At 41.9% G+C, this 15,912-nt stretch overlaps 1 protein-coding gene across 1 annotated transcript in view; it reads right to left on the bottom strand.

Moving 5' to 3' along the window:
- LOC133660280 (inhibitor of Bruton tyrosine kinase-like) overlaps nucleotides 1-15,912 on the bottom strand; it is a 48,634-nt gene that overhangs the window by 16,942 nt on the left and 15,780 nt on the right. The window contains exons 10-20 of the mRNA XM_062063598.1: nucleotides 15,694-15,871; nucleotides 13,288-13,441; nucleotides 12,625-13,003; nucleotides 12,235-12,485; nucleotides 12,065-12,151; nucleotides 11,896-11,978; nucleotides 11,739-11,776; nucleotides 11,546-11,642; nucleotides 11,360-11,461; nucleotides 10,069-10,186; nucleotides 9,838-9,898 (exon numbers count right to left, since the gene is read on the bottom strand). Of these exons, the coding sequence (XP_061919582.1) occupies nucleotides 9,838-9,898; nucleotides 10,069-10,186; nucleotides 11,360-11,461; nucleotides 11,546-11,642; nucleotides 11,739-11,776; nucleotides 11,896-11,978; nucleotides 12,065-12,151; nucleotides 12,235-12,485; nucleotides 12,625-13,003; nucleotides 13,288-13,441; nucleotides 15,694-15,871 (1,548 nt within the window). The remainder of the gene's footprint in view (nucleotides 1-9,837; nucleotides 9,899-10,068; nucleotides 10,187-11,359; nucleotides 11,462-11,545; nucleotides 11,643-11,738; nucleotides 11,777-11,895; nucleotides 11,979-12,064; nucleotides 12,152-12,234; nucleotides 12,486-12,624; nucleotides 13,004-13,287; nucleotides 13,442-15,693; nucleotides 15,872-15,912) is intronic.

The following is a 15,912-nucleotide window of genomic DNA, read 5'->3' on the forward strand; positions in this document are numbered from 1 at the left end:
ATCTCTGCGGACCAGGTCAGAGGTCAACTGAGGAAGCTACAGCCTAGGAAAGCAGCAGGCCCAGACAAGGTGTGCCCCCAACTCCTGAAGACCTGTGCTGCAGAACTGGGTGAACCACTCCAGCAGATCTTCTACCTCAGCCTGCAGCTGGGGAGAGTGCCCACCCTCTGGAAGACGTCGTGCATTGTTCCAGTTCCCAAAAAGAACTGCCCCAGTGAGCTGAACGACTACAGACCAGTGGCGCTCACCTCTCATATAATGAAGACAATGGAGTGGCTCTTTCTCAGCCTCCTCAGACCACAGGTGCAACATGCCCAGGACAGCCTGCAGTTTGCGTACCGGGCAGGCATTGGTGTGGAGGATGCTATCCTTTACCTGCTGCACCGAGCCCACTCACACCTGGATAAGGGAAATGGCGCTGTGAGGATCCTGTTCCTGGACTTCTCGAGTGCCTTTAATACTATCCAGCCCCGCCTTCTCCAGGACAAGCTGGACAGAATGCGAGTGGACCCCTGCCTGGTTGCCTGGATTTCAGACTACCTCACCACAGTACGTCAGACTGAAGGACATCACATCTGACACTGTGATCAGCAGCACCGGAGCACCGCAGGGAACGGTGCTGGCCCCTCTTCTGTTCACCCTGTACACCGCTGACTTCTGCTACAACTCAGAGCTGTGTCACATCCAGAAGTACGCGGATGACACAGCCATCGTCGGGTGCATCAGGGACGGAAGAGAGGAGGAGTTTCGGAGGCTGGTGAGGGACTTTGTTGTCTGGTGCCACAGGAACCTCTTGCAGCTCAATCCTACAAAGACCAAGGAGCTGGTCATTGACTTTGGGAGGTCGAGTCCAAGGTCACAACCTATTGTGATCGAGGGAGTCGAGGTACAGACCATGGACTCATTCAAGTACCTCGGGGTGTGGGTGGACAATAAGCTGGACTGGGCTGTTAACACAGACCACTTGTACAGGAAAGGACAGAGCAGGCTGTACTTCCTGAGGAGGCTGCACTCCTTCAACATCTGTAAAAAAACTCTTGTGGATGTACTACCAGTCTGTGGTTGCCAGTGTTCTGTACTACATCGTAGTGTGCTGGGGGGGCAGCATATCTAAGAAGGACAGCTCCAGACTGGAGAAACTGATCAGGCGGGCCGGTTCTACGATCGGAATAAAACTGGACTCACTGGTGACGGTGGCAGAGAAGAGGACTGTGGAAAAACTAGTGAGCATCCTGGATGATGCCAGTCACCCTCTGCATACCGTTGTCAGTAGCCAGAGGAGCCTGTTTAGTGCTAGGCTGCTTCATCCCAAGTGCAGGACTAATAGACTCAAAAACTCCTTTGTCCCACACGCCATTAGACTGTACAACTCCTTTCTGGGGGGAAGGGGGGGTACTAGGATGACAGGGGATGCAAAACAATAACAGTGAAATACTTTTGCATAACATGGTCACTACTGCCTAGTTTCTCTTGTTATATTCTTATTTTACTGTTATATTTTTATTCTCATCGTTGCTTTTTATTTTTATTCTATTGTAATATTTTCTATTTCGTCTCCATTTATACCCCCATTATTTACTTTTTACAATTGTGTACACTGCAGCTGGAATTTAAATTTTCCTGAGGGAACTCTCCCGAAGGAATCAATAAAGTACTATCTATCTATCTATTTATATACAGATTTGAACAATAAGTTATTCACTGAAATATATGTATTAATTGTGGTTCTTACAAAAAATATGTTATAAAAATATAAAAGCTAAAATGTCTCTTAAAGCTCTGCCCCTTTAATTAGTGCATACTAAATAATTTAACTTTAGCCTACTACTACAATCACATTATTTACCAGCAACATAAAGTGAAACAGAGGCAGAGGTGTCCTGCCACAGTCAGTAACAAATAAACAGAAAACAGTAGTGGTGGTAGATAGACACAGAGCTTCATCAAACATCTGATCCACTGAACAAAGAGCTTAAAAAATCTTGATCCTACACTTCTCTTTTGTAAAGTAAATCTGAACAGCCGATATGGGCATCTACATCAACTATATGATTTGCCTGAGAAGCTGGACAGGACAAAAAATACAATAAAAATAACAAATAAAAAAAAATCTATTTGTGGCGGCCTTAATTCTTTCGTGGCGGGCCGCAACAAATAAATGAATGTGTGGGAAACACTGACTGCTATGTAGGAATTCATATTAATATTGATACTGTTGTTGATGTTGTTAATTTTTGTTTCAGTACTTTTAGATTGTTTTGTGTCATGCTTGTGTGTCCTCTCAATTGTTCTGTTGATTGCTAATCTGAATGTGGTGGACCGGGTTTGGTTTCGGAATTGGAATATTATTGTGTATTATTTTGTTGGACTGATTAATTTATAAAAATAAATACAATTTTAAAAATGTTTTATGCAAGAATAAAGCAACAAAAAGTCAAAAAAGACAATACGTAGTAGTTATCATCTGATGCGAGAATCCATATATAATTACAGAAAATACACACGACAATGCTAAAAATTATCTTGCAGAAACAGCTGCATTACTAAGTTTCAAAGAGTAATGTGAGAATGTAAACTCTTAAAACAAAACAAAAGTGCACAAAAAGCATGCAATTCATTATATTACATATTACATTATTATTGATCCTAAATTTTTGTTTAGTACAGTAGCATCGCTAACCCAAAAAGGGACTCCTCCCAGTAGCTCCACCCACTCAGCAGATGACTTTATGAATTTCTTTAATAAGAAAATTGAAGTCATTAGAAAAGAGATTAAAGACAATGCATCTCAGCTACAACTGGGTTCTATTAACACAGAAACGACTGTATATACGACGGACACTGCCCTCCAAAATAGTTTCTCTCTCTTTGATGAAATAACATTGGAGGAATTGTTAAAATGTGTAAATGGTGTTAACGTGTGTTGTTCTCCAATGAACACTTTACGACAGTTCTATGTTGCCCTTTACGGCTATTCATGCTTGAGGCGGGGCAGTGGGGGCTGCTGGGATATGGCATGTCATGGAGGGAACTATGTTGACATGTCGGCTGCCTCAGTGTCTGAATAAAACTCAATATACTTAATATACGTTGTGTCTACTAAGTCTATATCAACATTGGTAGCAGAGGATGGTTTGAAGATGGCTGCGAACTACAGAGTACCGCCGAAGTTTGACGAAACCAGGCCGTATGAATGTTGGAAAAATTAAGTTAACATATGGGCACGAGTTACCGAACTCGACAAGAAGAAGCAGGCGCTTGCTGTGGCTTTGGGTCTGGAAGGACGAGCCAAGGATATCGCTATGGAGATACCAGCAGACGACTTGGACAAAGACACTGGTATGGCGACATTACTAGCAAAACTGGACGGTGTGTTTCAGCAAGAAGAAAAGGACCGCGCGTACGAAGCGTATTCCCAGTTTGATCGTTTAATGAAAGACAGTTCCGTTTCAATGGCAGACTACATAATTGACTTTGAGCAGCGATACAATCGAATTAAAAAGTACGACATGGCGCTTCCAGATGCTGTGTTAGCCTTCAAGTTGTTGGACACGGCCTGCCTCGATGAGAAAAACAGACAACTTGCACTAACGGCGTGCCCCGACCTAAAGTTTGCGTCCATGAAGTCGGCACTCAAGCGGATTTTTGGAGCGAAAACGGCGCCAGGTTTGTCGCACGGGATTCAACTAAACCAAGATGCAGCTTTCTTCACTGAACAACGACAACGACAAGGACAGGGAAGACGGAACACGTTTCAACAGAAGAGTGAAAGGACACCGTTGCCGGGCACCAACCCATTGGATAAGTTCGGTAAGCGTTCAAGATGTGCCGTTTGTCAAAGCACATTTCATTGGGCCAAGGACTGTCCTTACAAGAAGAACGAACAAGTAAGACTAACAGAAGACGAAAATGTAGAAGAAGTTAACATAACGTTGACAAATGACCCTATGTCTGACGCTGAGATTTTCATAACTGAATCCCTGGGATCAGCCATCATAGACACGGCATGCACTCGTACAGTATGTGGGGAGAAATGGCTTGACAGTTATGTTAGTTGTCTCAGTCAAGAGCAGACAGACAAAATGATGAGGACAGAAAACACCAGTTCAAGACCATTTCGTTTTGGAGATGGCAACTTAGTATATTCCACCAGAAAAGTGAAACTACCTGCCAAAATAGGACAAACAAAATGTCACATTGAGACAGAAGTGGTCAACGCTGACATTCCACTGCTGCTGAGTAAGTCCTCACTGAAGAAGGCAGGAACTGTTTTAGATATGGAGAATGACAGAGCAGTGATGTTTAAACAGCAGATTCCTCTTGAGTTCACCAGCTCAGGACACTACTGTGTGGACGTAAGAGACAAAAACAGCACAACACAGCAAATGAAAGATGACGTGATACTTGCAGCGACAGCTGAAGATGAAGTCCTGACAGTGACAGAAAACATGTCTTCAGCCGAAAAGCGCAAAATCCTTCTCAAGCTACACAAACAGTTTGGCCACGCATCTGCAGACAGGCTGCAGAGGCTAATTCAAAGCTCGGGTAATAAAGACAAGGACTGCCTCACTATTTTGCAACAAATAGTGCATGATTGTGACATATGTCAGAGATACAGCAAAGCGAAGCCGAGGCCAGCTGTTGGTCTGCCTCTAGCTACAGAATATAATGAGACGGTGGCGGTGGACCTGCATGAGTTGGAGCCAGGAGTGTGGTATCTACATGTGATCGACCAATTCACCCGGTTCAGTGCAGGAAGCATTGTGAAGACAAAGAAGGCCTCTGAAATGGTCAACGCCCTCATCCACACATGGATAAGTGTTCACGGCCCTCCTCGTATTTTGTACAGCGACAACGGTGGAGAGTTCAATAATGAAGAGTTTCGTGACATGGCCGAAAACTTCAACATCGAGACGAGGACAACAGCAGGATACAGTCCCTGGAGCAACGGGCTGTTGGAGAGACACAATCAGACTCTCACCGACATCCTACTGAAGGTGAGACGGGAAAATGGATGTGACTGGCACACTGCCCTAGACTGGGCTCTTATGGCTAAGAACTGTATGCACAGTGTTCATGGTTATAGCCCACATCAACTGGTATTTGGTCAAAACCCTAACCTTCCCTCTGTATTAATTGATAAACTACCTGCACTCGAAGGCACTACTGTTAGTGCAAGGGTAGGACAACACATATCAGCGTTGCATGCTTCTAGGAAGGCTTTCACTGAAGCTGAATGTTCAGAGAGAATAAGGAGAGCGTTACGTAAGCAGCTCAGATCCACAGATGAAAAATATGAGACAGGAGACAAGGTCTATTACAAACGAGCTGACAGTACAGAGTGGAAGGGACCAGGGGTAGTTATTGGTCAGGATGGGGCTGTTGTATTTGTAAGACATGGTGGTATCCTTGTTAGAGTACATCACTTGAGGCTTAATAAGTTACACACAACTGCTCAAAGTGAGGTTCTCGATGACACAAACAGTGAGATAATTGTACAGAATCAAGCAGCAGACAGTGAAAACACAGATGTAGTGAACAGAGCCACAGGTGGCTCATTCAGTACACAAAACACAGATGCTGATAACGAACAGGAAAGTGACAGAGAGTCCAATGCAGGAGAGGGAGCTCATTCGTTAGTGACTCATAATGATGTAATTCAAACTCAAATGGAGCACAATGTCTATAATGATAACCCTGTTATTCCTGTGTCCAGTGTCAAGGTAAAAGCGGGACATACTGTAACCTTTATGAAAAGTGATGAAAGTGTTCTATGTAAAGCAAAAGTCCTAGGTAGAGCAGGCAAAGCCACAGGAGGGTATAAAAATTGGTATAACCTGCAATTTATTGAAAATGATGGGAGTCATGGTCAAAAAGAAGCTGTTGATCTGTCACGTGTGAATAGTCTCAGCATTGAGTCCGATTCAGAAGTCATGGATGCTGATGTACTTATAACAAAAGACATATCATTTGATGAAGCTAAACAAATAGAGATTGAAAACTGGAACAATAATAATGTTTTTGAAGAAGTTGAAGATACAGGCCAAAGATGTGTTTCCACCCGTTGGGTCTGTAGTCTAAAAGAAACTGAGAACGGTATTGTGCCTAAAGCTAGACTTGTAGCCAGGGGTTTTGAAGAGTTCAATATCCAACAGGTGCAAAAAGATTCACCAACCTGTGCTTCTGAATCCCTGAGGTTATTGCTAGCAGTGATTAGCCAAAATCAGTGGAAGGTCCATTCTATGGACATTAAATCTGCCTTTTTGCAAGGCATGGAGTTATCAAGGGACATTCATGTTCACCCCCCCCCCCAGAAGCAAACAGTAAAGGGGTGCTATGGAAACTTAAGAAATGTGTATATGGTCTTGCTGATGCATCACTTTATTGGTATAATAGAGTGAAAGAAATAATGCTGAGCACAAGTGGTAAAGTGTCACAAGTGGATCCTGCAGTCTTTTATTGGTTGGATGAACAATGCAAAGTTAAAGGGGTACTTGCATGTCATGTGGATGATGTTCTCTGGGCAGGTTCACAAAACTTTGTAACTGATGTGATTCCTCGACTGAAGTGTGCGTTCCGTGTGGGACGTGAGGAACATGATAATTTCTGCTATGTAGGAATGGACATTGCCACTGTAAATGGTGTAATTGAGATGAATCAGCAGGGCTATATTGACAACATGCAACCCATAAACATGCAGCCAGCACGTGCTATACAGAGAGATTCAGCTCTTAGTGAAACGGAAAGAGAGCAGCTGAGATCAAAAATAGGACAAATTCTTTGGGTTGCAAAACAAACTAGACCTGATGTTATGTTTGACGCTTGTATTTTGGCATCTATTCTGAAAAATGCTACTGTGCAGTCCATTCATGATGCAAATAAGGTGATTCGTAAACTTAAAGCAGGAAAGGTTACTCTGAAATTTCAACATTTGGGTAATAATGATGCTTTGAACTTGACTGTCTTCAGTGATGCCTCGCTGGGAAACTTGCCTGATGGAGGTACTCAAGGAGGGACATTGATCACTCTCATGGGGGAAAACGGGAAGTTTTCTCCTCTCTGTTGGCAATCTAAGAGGATCAGGCGTGTGGTGCGGAGCACCCTTGCGGGAGAGACACTCGCTATGTCGGATGGAATAGACAATGCTATTTTCCTTTCTACTCTTTTTTCGGAGCTCACTACTGGGACCACCAAATTAAATGCTCCCACGTTGGTCTGTGTGACTGACAATCACTCTCTTTATGATGCCCTTAAGTCCACTAAACAGGTCACAGAGAAGAGACTTCGGTTGGATATAAGCGGGATCAAGGAGCTCATTCAGAGTAAAACAATCAAAAAGGTGCTCTGGTCAGTGACAAAAGCCCAACTAGCTGACTGTCTGACGAAAAAGGGGGCATCATCCCTAGTGCTCTTGAAAGCACTATGTGAAGGACTGTGGAATCCACCCTAATTGGAATTCACCCTAATTGTTGTTTAAAAAAAAAAAAAAAAAAAAAAAAAAAAAAAAAAAAAAACACAGGCGAGAATGCTGATTGTATTTTGTTATTTTCTTGAATGTTTTTCAATTGCCTTTTCCCTTGTTGCACTTGGCTTTTGTTTTTCTTATTTTAAAGAAAGAAGAGGGAGATTGTTAACGTGTGTTGTTCTCCAATGAACACTTTACGACAGTTCTATGTTGCCCTTTACGGCTATTCATGCTTGAGGCGGGGCAGTGGGGGCTGCTGGGATATGGCATGTCATGGAGGGAACTATGTTGACATGTCGGCTGCCTCAGTGTCTGAATAAAACTCAATATACTTAATATACGTTGTGTCTACTAAGTCTATATCAACAAATGGGACAAAACAAACAACATGTTTACTTGACCCAATTCCTGGGAAACTTATCAAGGAGCTTTTTGTATTATTAGGTCCATCAGTGTTAAATATTACAAACTTATCACTTTCCTCTGGCACTGTTCCCCTAGCATTCAAAAAAGCGGTTATTCATCCTCTACTCAAAAGACCTAACCTCGATCCTGATCTCTTGGTAAACTACCGGCCGGTGTCCCACCTTCCGTTTATCTCGAAAATCCTCGAAAAAATTGTCGCACAGCAGCTAAATGAACACTTAGCGTCTAACAATCTCTGTGAACCTTTTCAATCCGGTTTCAGGGCAAATCACTCTACGGAGACAGCCGTCGCAAAAATGACTAATGATCTATTGCTAACGATGGATTCTGATGCGTCATCTATGTTGCTGCTTCTTGATCTTAGCGCCGCTTTCGATACTGTTGATCATAATATTTTATTAGAGCGTATCAAAACGCGTATTGGGATGTCAGACTTAGCCTTGTCTTGGTTTAACTCTTATCTTACTGACAGGATGCAGTGTGTCTCCCATAACAATGTGACCTCGGACTATGTTAAGGTAACGTGCGGAGTTCCCCAGGGTTCGGTTCTTGGCCCTGCACTCTTTAGTATTTACATGCTGCCGCTAGGTGACATCATACGCAAATACGGTGTTAGCTTTCACTGTTATGCTGATGACACCCAACTCTACATGCCCCTAAAGCTGACCAACACGCCGGATTGTAGTCAGCTGGAGGCGTGTCTTAATGAAATTAAACAATGGATGTCCGCTAACTTTTTGCAACTCAACGCTAAGAAAACGGAAATGCTGATTATCGGTCCTGCTCAACACCGACATCTATTTAATAATACCACCTTAACATTTGACAACCAAACAATCAAACAAGGCGACTCTGTAAAGAATCTGGGTATTATCTTCGACCCAACTCTCTCGTTTGAGTCACACATTAAGAGTGTTACTAAAACGGCCTTCTTTCATCTCCGTAATATCGCTAAAATCCGTTCCATTTAGTCCACAAGCGATGCTAAGATCATTCTCCATGCGTTCGTTACATCTCGTCTCGATTACTGTAACGTTTTATTTTCGGGCCTCCCTATGTCTAGCATTAAAAGATTACAGTTGGTACAAAATGCGGCTGCTAGACTTTTGACAAAAACAAGAAAATGTGATCATATTACACCTATACTGGCTCACTTGCACTGGCTTCCTGTGCACCTAATATGCGACTTTAAGGTTTTACTACTTACGTATAAAATACTACACGGTCAAGCTCCTGCCTATCTTGACGATTGTATTGTAACATATGTCCCGGCAAGAAATCTGCGTTCAAAGAACTCCGGCTTATTAGTGATTCCCAGAGCCCAAAAAAAGTCTGCGGGCTATAGAGCGTTTTCTATTCGGGCTCCAATACTATGGAATGCCCTCCCGGTAAAAGTTAGAGATGCTACCTCAGTAGAAGCATTTAAGTCTCATCTTAAAACTCATTTGTATACTCTAGACTTTAAATAGACTCCCTTTTTAGACCAGTTGATCTGCCGTTTCTTTTCTTTTCTTTTCTACTCTGCTCCCAACCCGGGGTGGACCGCTAGCCTGTGCATCGGATGGGGACATCTCTACGCTGCTGACCCGTCTCCGCTCGGGATGGTTCCTGCTGGCCCCACTATGGACTGGACTTTCGCTGATGTGTTGGACTTTCACAATATTATGTCAGACCCACTCGACATCCATTGCTTTCGGTCTCCCCTAGAAGGGGGGGTTACCCCCATATGCGGTCCTCTCCAAGGTTTCTCATAGTCATTCACATTGACGTCCCACTAGGGTGAGTTTTCCTTGCCCGTATGTGGGCTCTGTACCGAGGATGTCGTTGTGGCTTGTACAGCCCTTTGAGACACTTGTGATTTAGGGCTATATAAATAAACATTGATTGATTGATTGATTGATATACTTTATACAGGACGCTAGCTACAAAGGGTCAATGACTCTTACCATTTTCCTGTAGGCCACAGAAAGTTCTATAAGCACTTCATCACTAAGATTGTCCAGTGATCTGAAAGGAACATAGAGGAGAAGAGATAGAGCATGCAAACATATACGTATTAATTATTAAATGTAATTTGTCAACCTACAGTAACTTTCATTAACTCTAAATACTATTTATCAACATCAATTTACAACATCTTTTAAAGTCAATGCACATGTATCAATCTTGGTTCTCACTTTGACTCTAGAACTGCAGCCATGTTGAGCCCGACGAATTGAAAGCACGAGAGTCTAAGTTGATCTGCGTTGTACATTGTGGCAAACTCCAGCAGCTCTGCCGCATTTTTCAGAGTAACTGGAAAAAGCAAAGGAATTAGCGGCCTATTGATATTTAATGTATAAACCTCAATTATAAGGCTACCCATCTTTTTCCCACCGTTTTCCAAGCACTGCCTTGTATTAAAGTGAAAACGACAATTTGCAGTTACTACCTACAAGTTTTTAGCAACATTAACTAGTTATCAACTCAAAAAGCAATAAAAAGTGAATTGTGGGGGGGTGACATGTGACTTCAAGGAACATGCTTTTTTTGCTGTATGAGGACACATATGTAGCACTTGGCTTCACTGTAACCACAATGAGAGACGAGGAATGACAATGTTATGCAGGGGTATAGTTATGCCAATTTTATAGAAAATTATACTATTTATAGTCCCGGTGAAAAGTGGAGAGGCACAAAATATTTTCTTCTTCCTCTGGGGCATGTAACAGAAAATATTAGAAAAGCTTGATTTAAGTACAGGTGAAGTAGTAATTGCTTTTTTGGCAACACCGAGGGGCCAAATTAATTCATTAAATTAAGCTCATGACAGTAAGTTAAATGATGCGGACATGTTTGTTACTGAATACTTTCTACTACGCTTCTGCCTTGGAGACTTTGTATCTGTAAGCAATATGCAACAATAGTTATTTGATACCATACCAGGTTTACCTTTTGTAAATAACTTTACAGAAATACAAGAACAGACCAACCTAGTGTTTTAATTGGAGGACATTTAGCAGGTGGCTGGCTGTCAAGCTTTGCACAAGTAAAAGCGCTGCAGGACTGCTAATATTGGAGCACTTATTGGCGATTTTAGATGTGAATCGATATAATCCGATACTTTTTTTTGCTAATACCGGGCCGATGGGGAATACCCTAATATGTAGCGAGTAAATTACTTCTGGATAGTCTGACATCAAGCATGTATCACTTTTCAACAGCAAATGCTGTTGTGGTTCCCTGTCATTCCTTATCTAAAAACACTCAGACTGCTCAATTTGGTTTGCACAATTTCAGAAGATTACAAAAGGAAGCAACAGAAAAAAAAATATTCGTAATTCTAAACATTTTTGCTTTGAAATTTTAAAAACTTTTTTGCCCTATTTTACAGCCAACAATGCAAATTGAGTTAGGGGAGGCAGAGAAAGGGTGAGGCTATTGATGTTAGCAAAAAAGTATGAAAGGAAAAATTAACAGGTGACATACAGTTCTCTGTGATGACGACCTCGCACATTTCCTTCAATCGTGGAATTAGCAGCTGATCAGCTGCAACAAGTACGTTGCACACAAAGGCCACATCCAAAGAGTCTGTAGTGGAAAAGTAGGACAATAGCAAGTTCCTAACTTTAATAATAATTAAATAATGTAATATAAATCAGTTATTGAAGCTACCTCGTATGGTGGGGGACTCATCTGTGTAAATATACTCGAGAATGACCTGCAGAATCTCTGCGCTGGTGGGCATCTCAAGTGCAGTACAGGAAGTAGCCTGAGGGAGGCAAAATAAGATAAAGTCTAGGACTAAGGATGACAGCATTTTCAGTACATTGACAGGGTAATTGAAAAAAGGTACAAATAAACATACCTCAATCCAGGGGTTGCCAAGCATACTGTGGAAGTACTCTGTACAAATTGACACATAAAAACAGAACATTTTAGTAATTGGTTAAATACAACTTTTAAATGTATAAACAGTAGCACAGTGCCATTAACTTCTGTTTGTCATTTAGTTGGGCTCCTACCTTGTCTTGCACAGAGGACACTTTTATGACAAGGAAACTCTTTCCCATCTTGTGACTTTAGAGTAACATCACACAGGTAGGAACTGTAATACAAATGCAAATAGGAGGATGTCCTTTTTTACATTTAGAAATGTATTAATTTTGTTACCAATGAATTTGTGTTACCTACCCCTTCTTTTGGTTGAATTTATGTTTGTTGCCATTTTTCTTATGTACAACATTGATTTTCCCCCCTTCATATTTGACACCATCAAGTCTGTCAAAAAAAATTATAATAATAATTACAGCAATAAAAAAACCTAACTGTTTTGTCCGCTTTAGAGTACATGTCAAACTCACCGTGCAGACAGGCTGCGCAAGCCAAGCTTCTTGGCGACACCATGTAAAGCTTTGACTGGATTGTACGCTCCCTCATTAGCACCCTTGTCACCTTTGCCTCCTTTCACTTTCTTGCCGGGCTTGTAGCCCTTGCTTGTGGCATTATCACCATCTCCTCTAGCTGCAGGTGGAAGGGAATGATATACTTCCAGTGCCGAGCGACCCCTAAGGCCCAATTCCTGCAGGTTGCTGATAAGCGTCTCTTCTGAATCCTAGCCAAAACAAAAGAGTTAATAAGACAACACACACATAGAAGTATACAAGAAAATTACATGTTCTAGAAATCAATCAATGGTGAACATAAGTGATAAAGATTGAAAAAATATTAATTCCATGAAGCATTTGTTATACCAGGATTTGTTCAGTCAGGGTTCCTGAGCATCTTGGTCGGGCCCCATGCACCAGTAGCTCACAGGAATCAGTGTAGATGAAGTGCAGGGCATACTCCAGCATGTCAGGTGGAATCTTTTCCAAAATCAGTAGGTCGCAGCCTACTGCATCTTCACTCTTCTTAACTTCAAGGTCTTCGTCAACCCCACAACACTCAGACATAAACAGTTTCCGGAAGAACTCTGACCTCATTGACAGGATATATTTGTGAGCCGGAAATGTTCGATCACTCGCCTGGAGGGTCACATCGTGAATGCTATCCATTTCGTCCGCTTCTTCCAGAAGTCTCCGAAAGTGTGTGGTAAAGGAGGATGGAGAAATGCTAGGAATCTCATATAAACTGGAAGGAAAGAAGCAATTTACAGTGTCAAGATTGCTGTTTTTTAAATGGTTTAACATTTATTTCGTCATATGAACTCCAACATTCAATTTTATCCCAATCAGTAATACATTATAATAGACTATTTCACGTAAGTAGGTGGCGAGGGGGAAATGCATTTGTTTTTTTTTTTCTTTGCTAAAAACATAATGGTTCACTTTGATTAGCCCCTCCTCCAACTTTCTATTGAACTTCTCAAACTTGGGTTGAGTATTTATCACCTTGATGCAATAAAAACAACGCACCTTGCTTTGGGATCAACCTGGAGCAATCCAAAATTTCGGCCATTGGAGTCCATGGTGATGCTGACAGCTCTATGAATGTATGGGAGCTTCTCCAGACGAATTCGCTGAAACATTGTGCGAACATCTGAATGTCCACAAACCTCCACATTGGTCTCTGTTAAAAGAATACATGTATGTATTGTGAAGAATATCACATCTGCTGGCACTACTATACTGTATACAGTTAAAGGGGAACTGCACTTTTTTTTTAATTTTGCCTATCGTTCACAATCATGAGTGGCAAGAACACACGTCATTTTTTAAATTTTGTTTTATTTTAAAGATGATTAAAAACGATTGGAAGATGTGGCTAATGGGAGTCACTGTTCTAGCCGTCAAAGCCCTCTAAAACAACATTTTATATACACATTGCAAGTATATACATAATGTAGTAACAGACACGTTCATAACAATATGGGAAAGGGTGTTTGATTAAGACCCGAAACACCCTATTACCCCGGGGGAATCACTGATGATGTGTCCAGGTTGCACCGTAAGGTGTATTATGAAACCGATCCAGTATGGCATCGCCATTGACTTCCTAGAAGAGGCTGGATGACAACCCCGAAAGAGTGGTGACAACTGGAGAGACAGTTGACAGCCCGGAAAGACGGCAACCGGGGAAGGGAGGGGTAGCATCCCAAGCTGCAGCTCCTGCAAGGGAGCACCCATATAACGCTGCGAAAAACCCTGAAGACACATAAGATCAAGATAGGCTGCCTGAGGAAACCCGTGGTGCAACGCACAGGGCCAGTACCTTGTACGGCCCTGATGAGACGGAGGAGGACCCAGGCCCGGACATTCCCCACAGTGCCTGGAACCTTCAAGCACCACCGGCGCAACCCCGGGGCAGACCGTCAGAGGGGGACGCGTGGCGTGGAGCGCTACCTGGACGCAAGTCGAGGGACTGATCACCCTCGGCTGGGTCGCCCGGGAGAGGGTGTTTGATTAAGACCCGAAACACCCTATGACCCCGGGAGAATCACTGATGATGTGTCCAGGTTGCACCATAAGGTGTATTATGAAACCGAACTGTAATATGTACAATATTTACCGTATTTTGGTCATTTTAAGCATTGCCGGAACTAATTTCTTCAGTGCATTTATTTCTGTTTTCATAGCAGCGCACTTCAGACTTCCGTCAACAAATTGAGTTCCTACTGCCATGATTAGAAAACACGCGATTCACAACCTGATCTTTTTGAAGCTGAAAATACAGAGTATGAACTACTCCTTCAAACGTGAAATGTTGGAGCAGACGGAAGCCGAGAGAGTGAGGTCGGCGTGGCTTTGACGCTTTAAATGCGGAACTTGGAGCCAAGCTATTTCGTCGTAAATGGCATGCGTACCCAAAGTCAATTTAAAAAAACTTCCCCGGCCTGCTGGACCAAACACACAACTGTCTATCAAGTGAGTCACTTTCATATTGATCATGATACATGCAGCACACCGAGCCTATTACTACAACTACAGTAGATATACTGTCTAGCTGGATGTGAACAAACAAAACATGAAATGTGGGCTAACACTTCACAGATACTGTAATATGATTGTTCATGTTTTTCAGTCAGTACAGATTGATGTCCTACAAACTCAAATGCGATTCAGCTGGTGGCGTAAAAGCTAGCTTATCACTTGCCGTAGCTAGCTCATGGCTAATACCGTAGCACGCCAATGTGTTAGTACGCTAGATTAGTAAAGTTTGGTTATTATACAGGTTACAGAATGTAAATTAAGTATTGTTCGGGCGGTTTTTGAATACATTTTTAAAGTGATTTAGAGGTAGCAGTGATTGCTTCCATTAGCTGCATCGCTAGCCGCCTAGAACGAGACGATATTTCATGTAAGAATGCAAAAAAATTAAAAACCTTTTGTCTTGTCTCTCATAACGATTGTGAACGATAGGCAAAATTCCTAAAAAGTGCCGTTCCCCCTTAATACAGGTACTGTACATATAAAACAAAAATATGAATATAATAATAAAGACTAATATTTGTTGTCACTCATTTCAGAAAGAGAAACCCATATATTATGTAGAATCATTAAGTGGAATATTTCAAGCCTTTATTTCTTGCAATTCTGATAATGGCTTACAGGTCCAAAATGTACTTTGTCTCAGAACATTTTAATATTGCATTAGATAATTAAAAAATATATATTTTAAACAGAAATTACTGACTGCTGAAAAGTACATTAATTTCTATGCACACAATACCTTCCTTTTGCATGAATTACTGCATTAAAAAAAATATTGACGCTTTTCATATTCAAACTTTTTTTAAGATCTTTTCTGTATTAAAATGAGAATATTAAGCTAATACTACTTGCTCAATAGACTTAATCTTTATCACCAATACCACCACATACCTTTTTTCTCTCTGTACTTCTTATATTCTCCAGCCCACACACCACTGAAACCCTCACCCTCCTGAGTCACAAACATCATGCCGTTTTTGCTGAGAGCGATGTCCGACATGAAAACCTGGCGCCCATACGCCCACCGGCACAGTCTCATCGAGCTACCTGAGGAGCGCCAGCAAAACACCTGAAAGCGATGCAAAAATAGAGGACAGACAGAATTTGAGG

The sequence above is a fragment of the Entelurus aequoreus genome, linkage group LG11, assembly GCF_033978785.1.
Source record: "Entelurus aequoreus isolate RoL-2023_Sb linkage group LG11, RoL_Eaeq_v1.1, whole genome shotgun sequence".
In the NCBI taxonomy this organism is placed as follows: Eukaryota; Metazoa; Chordata; class Actinopteri; order Syngnathiformes; family Syngnathidae; genus Entelurus; species Entelurus aequoreus.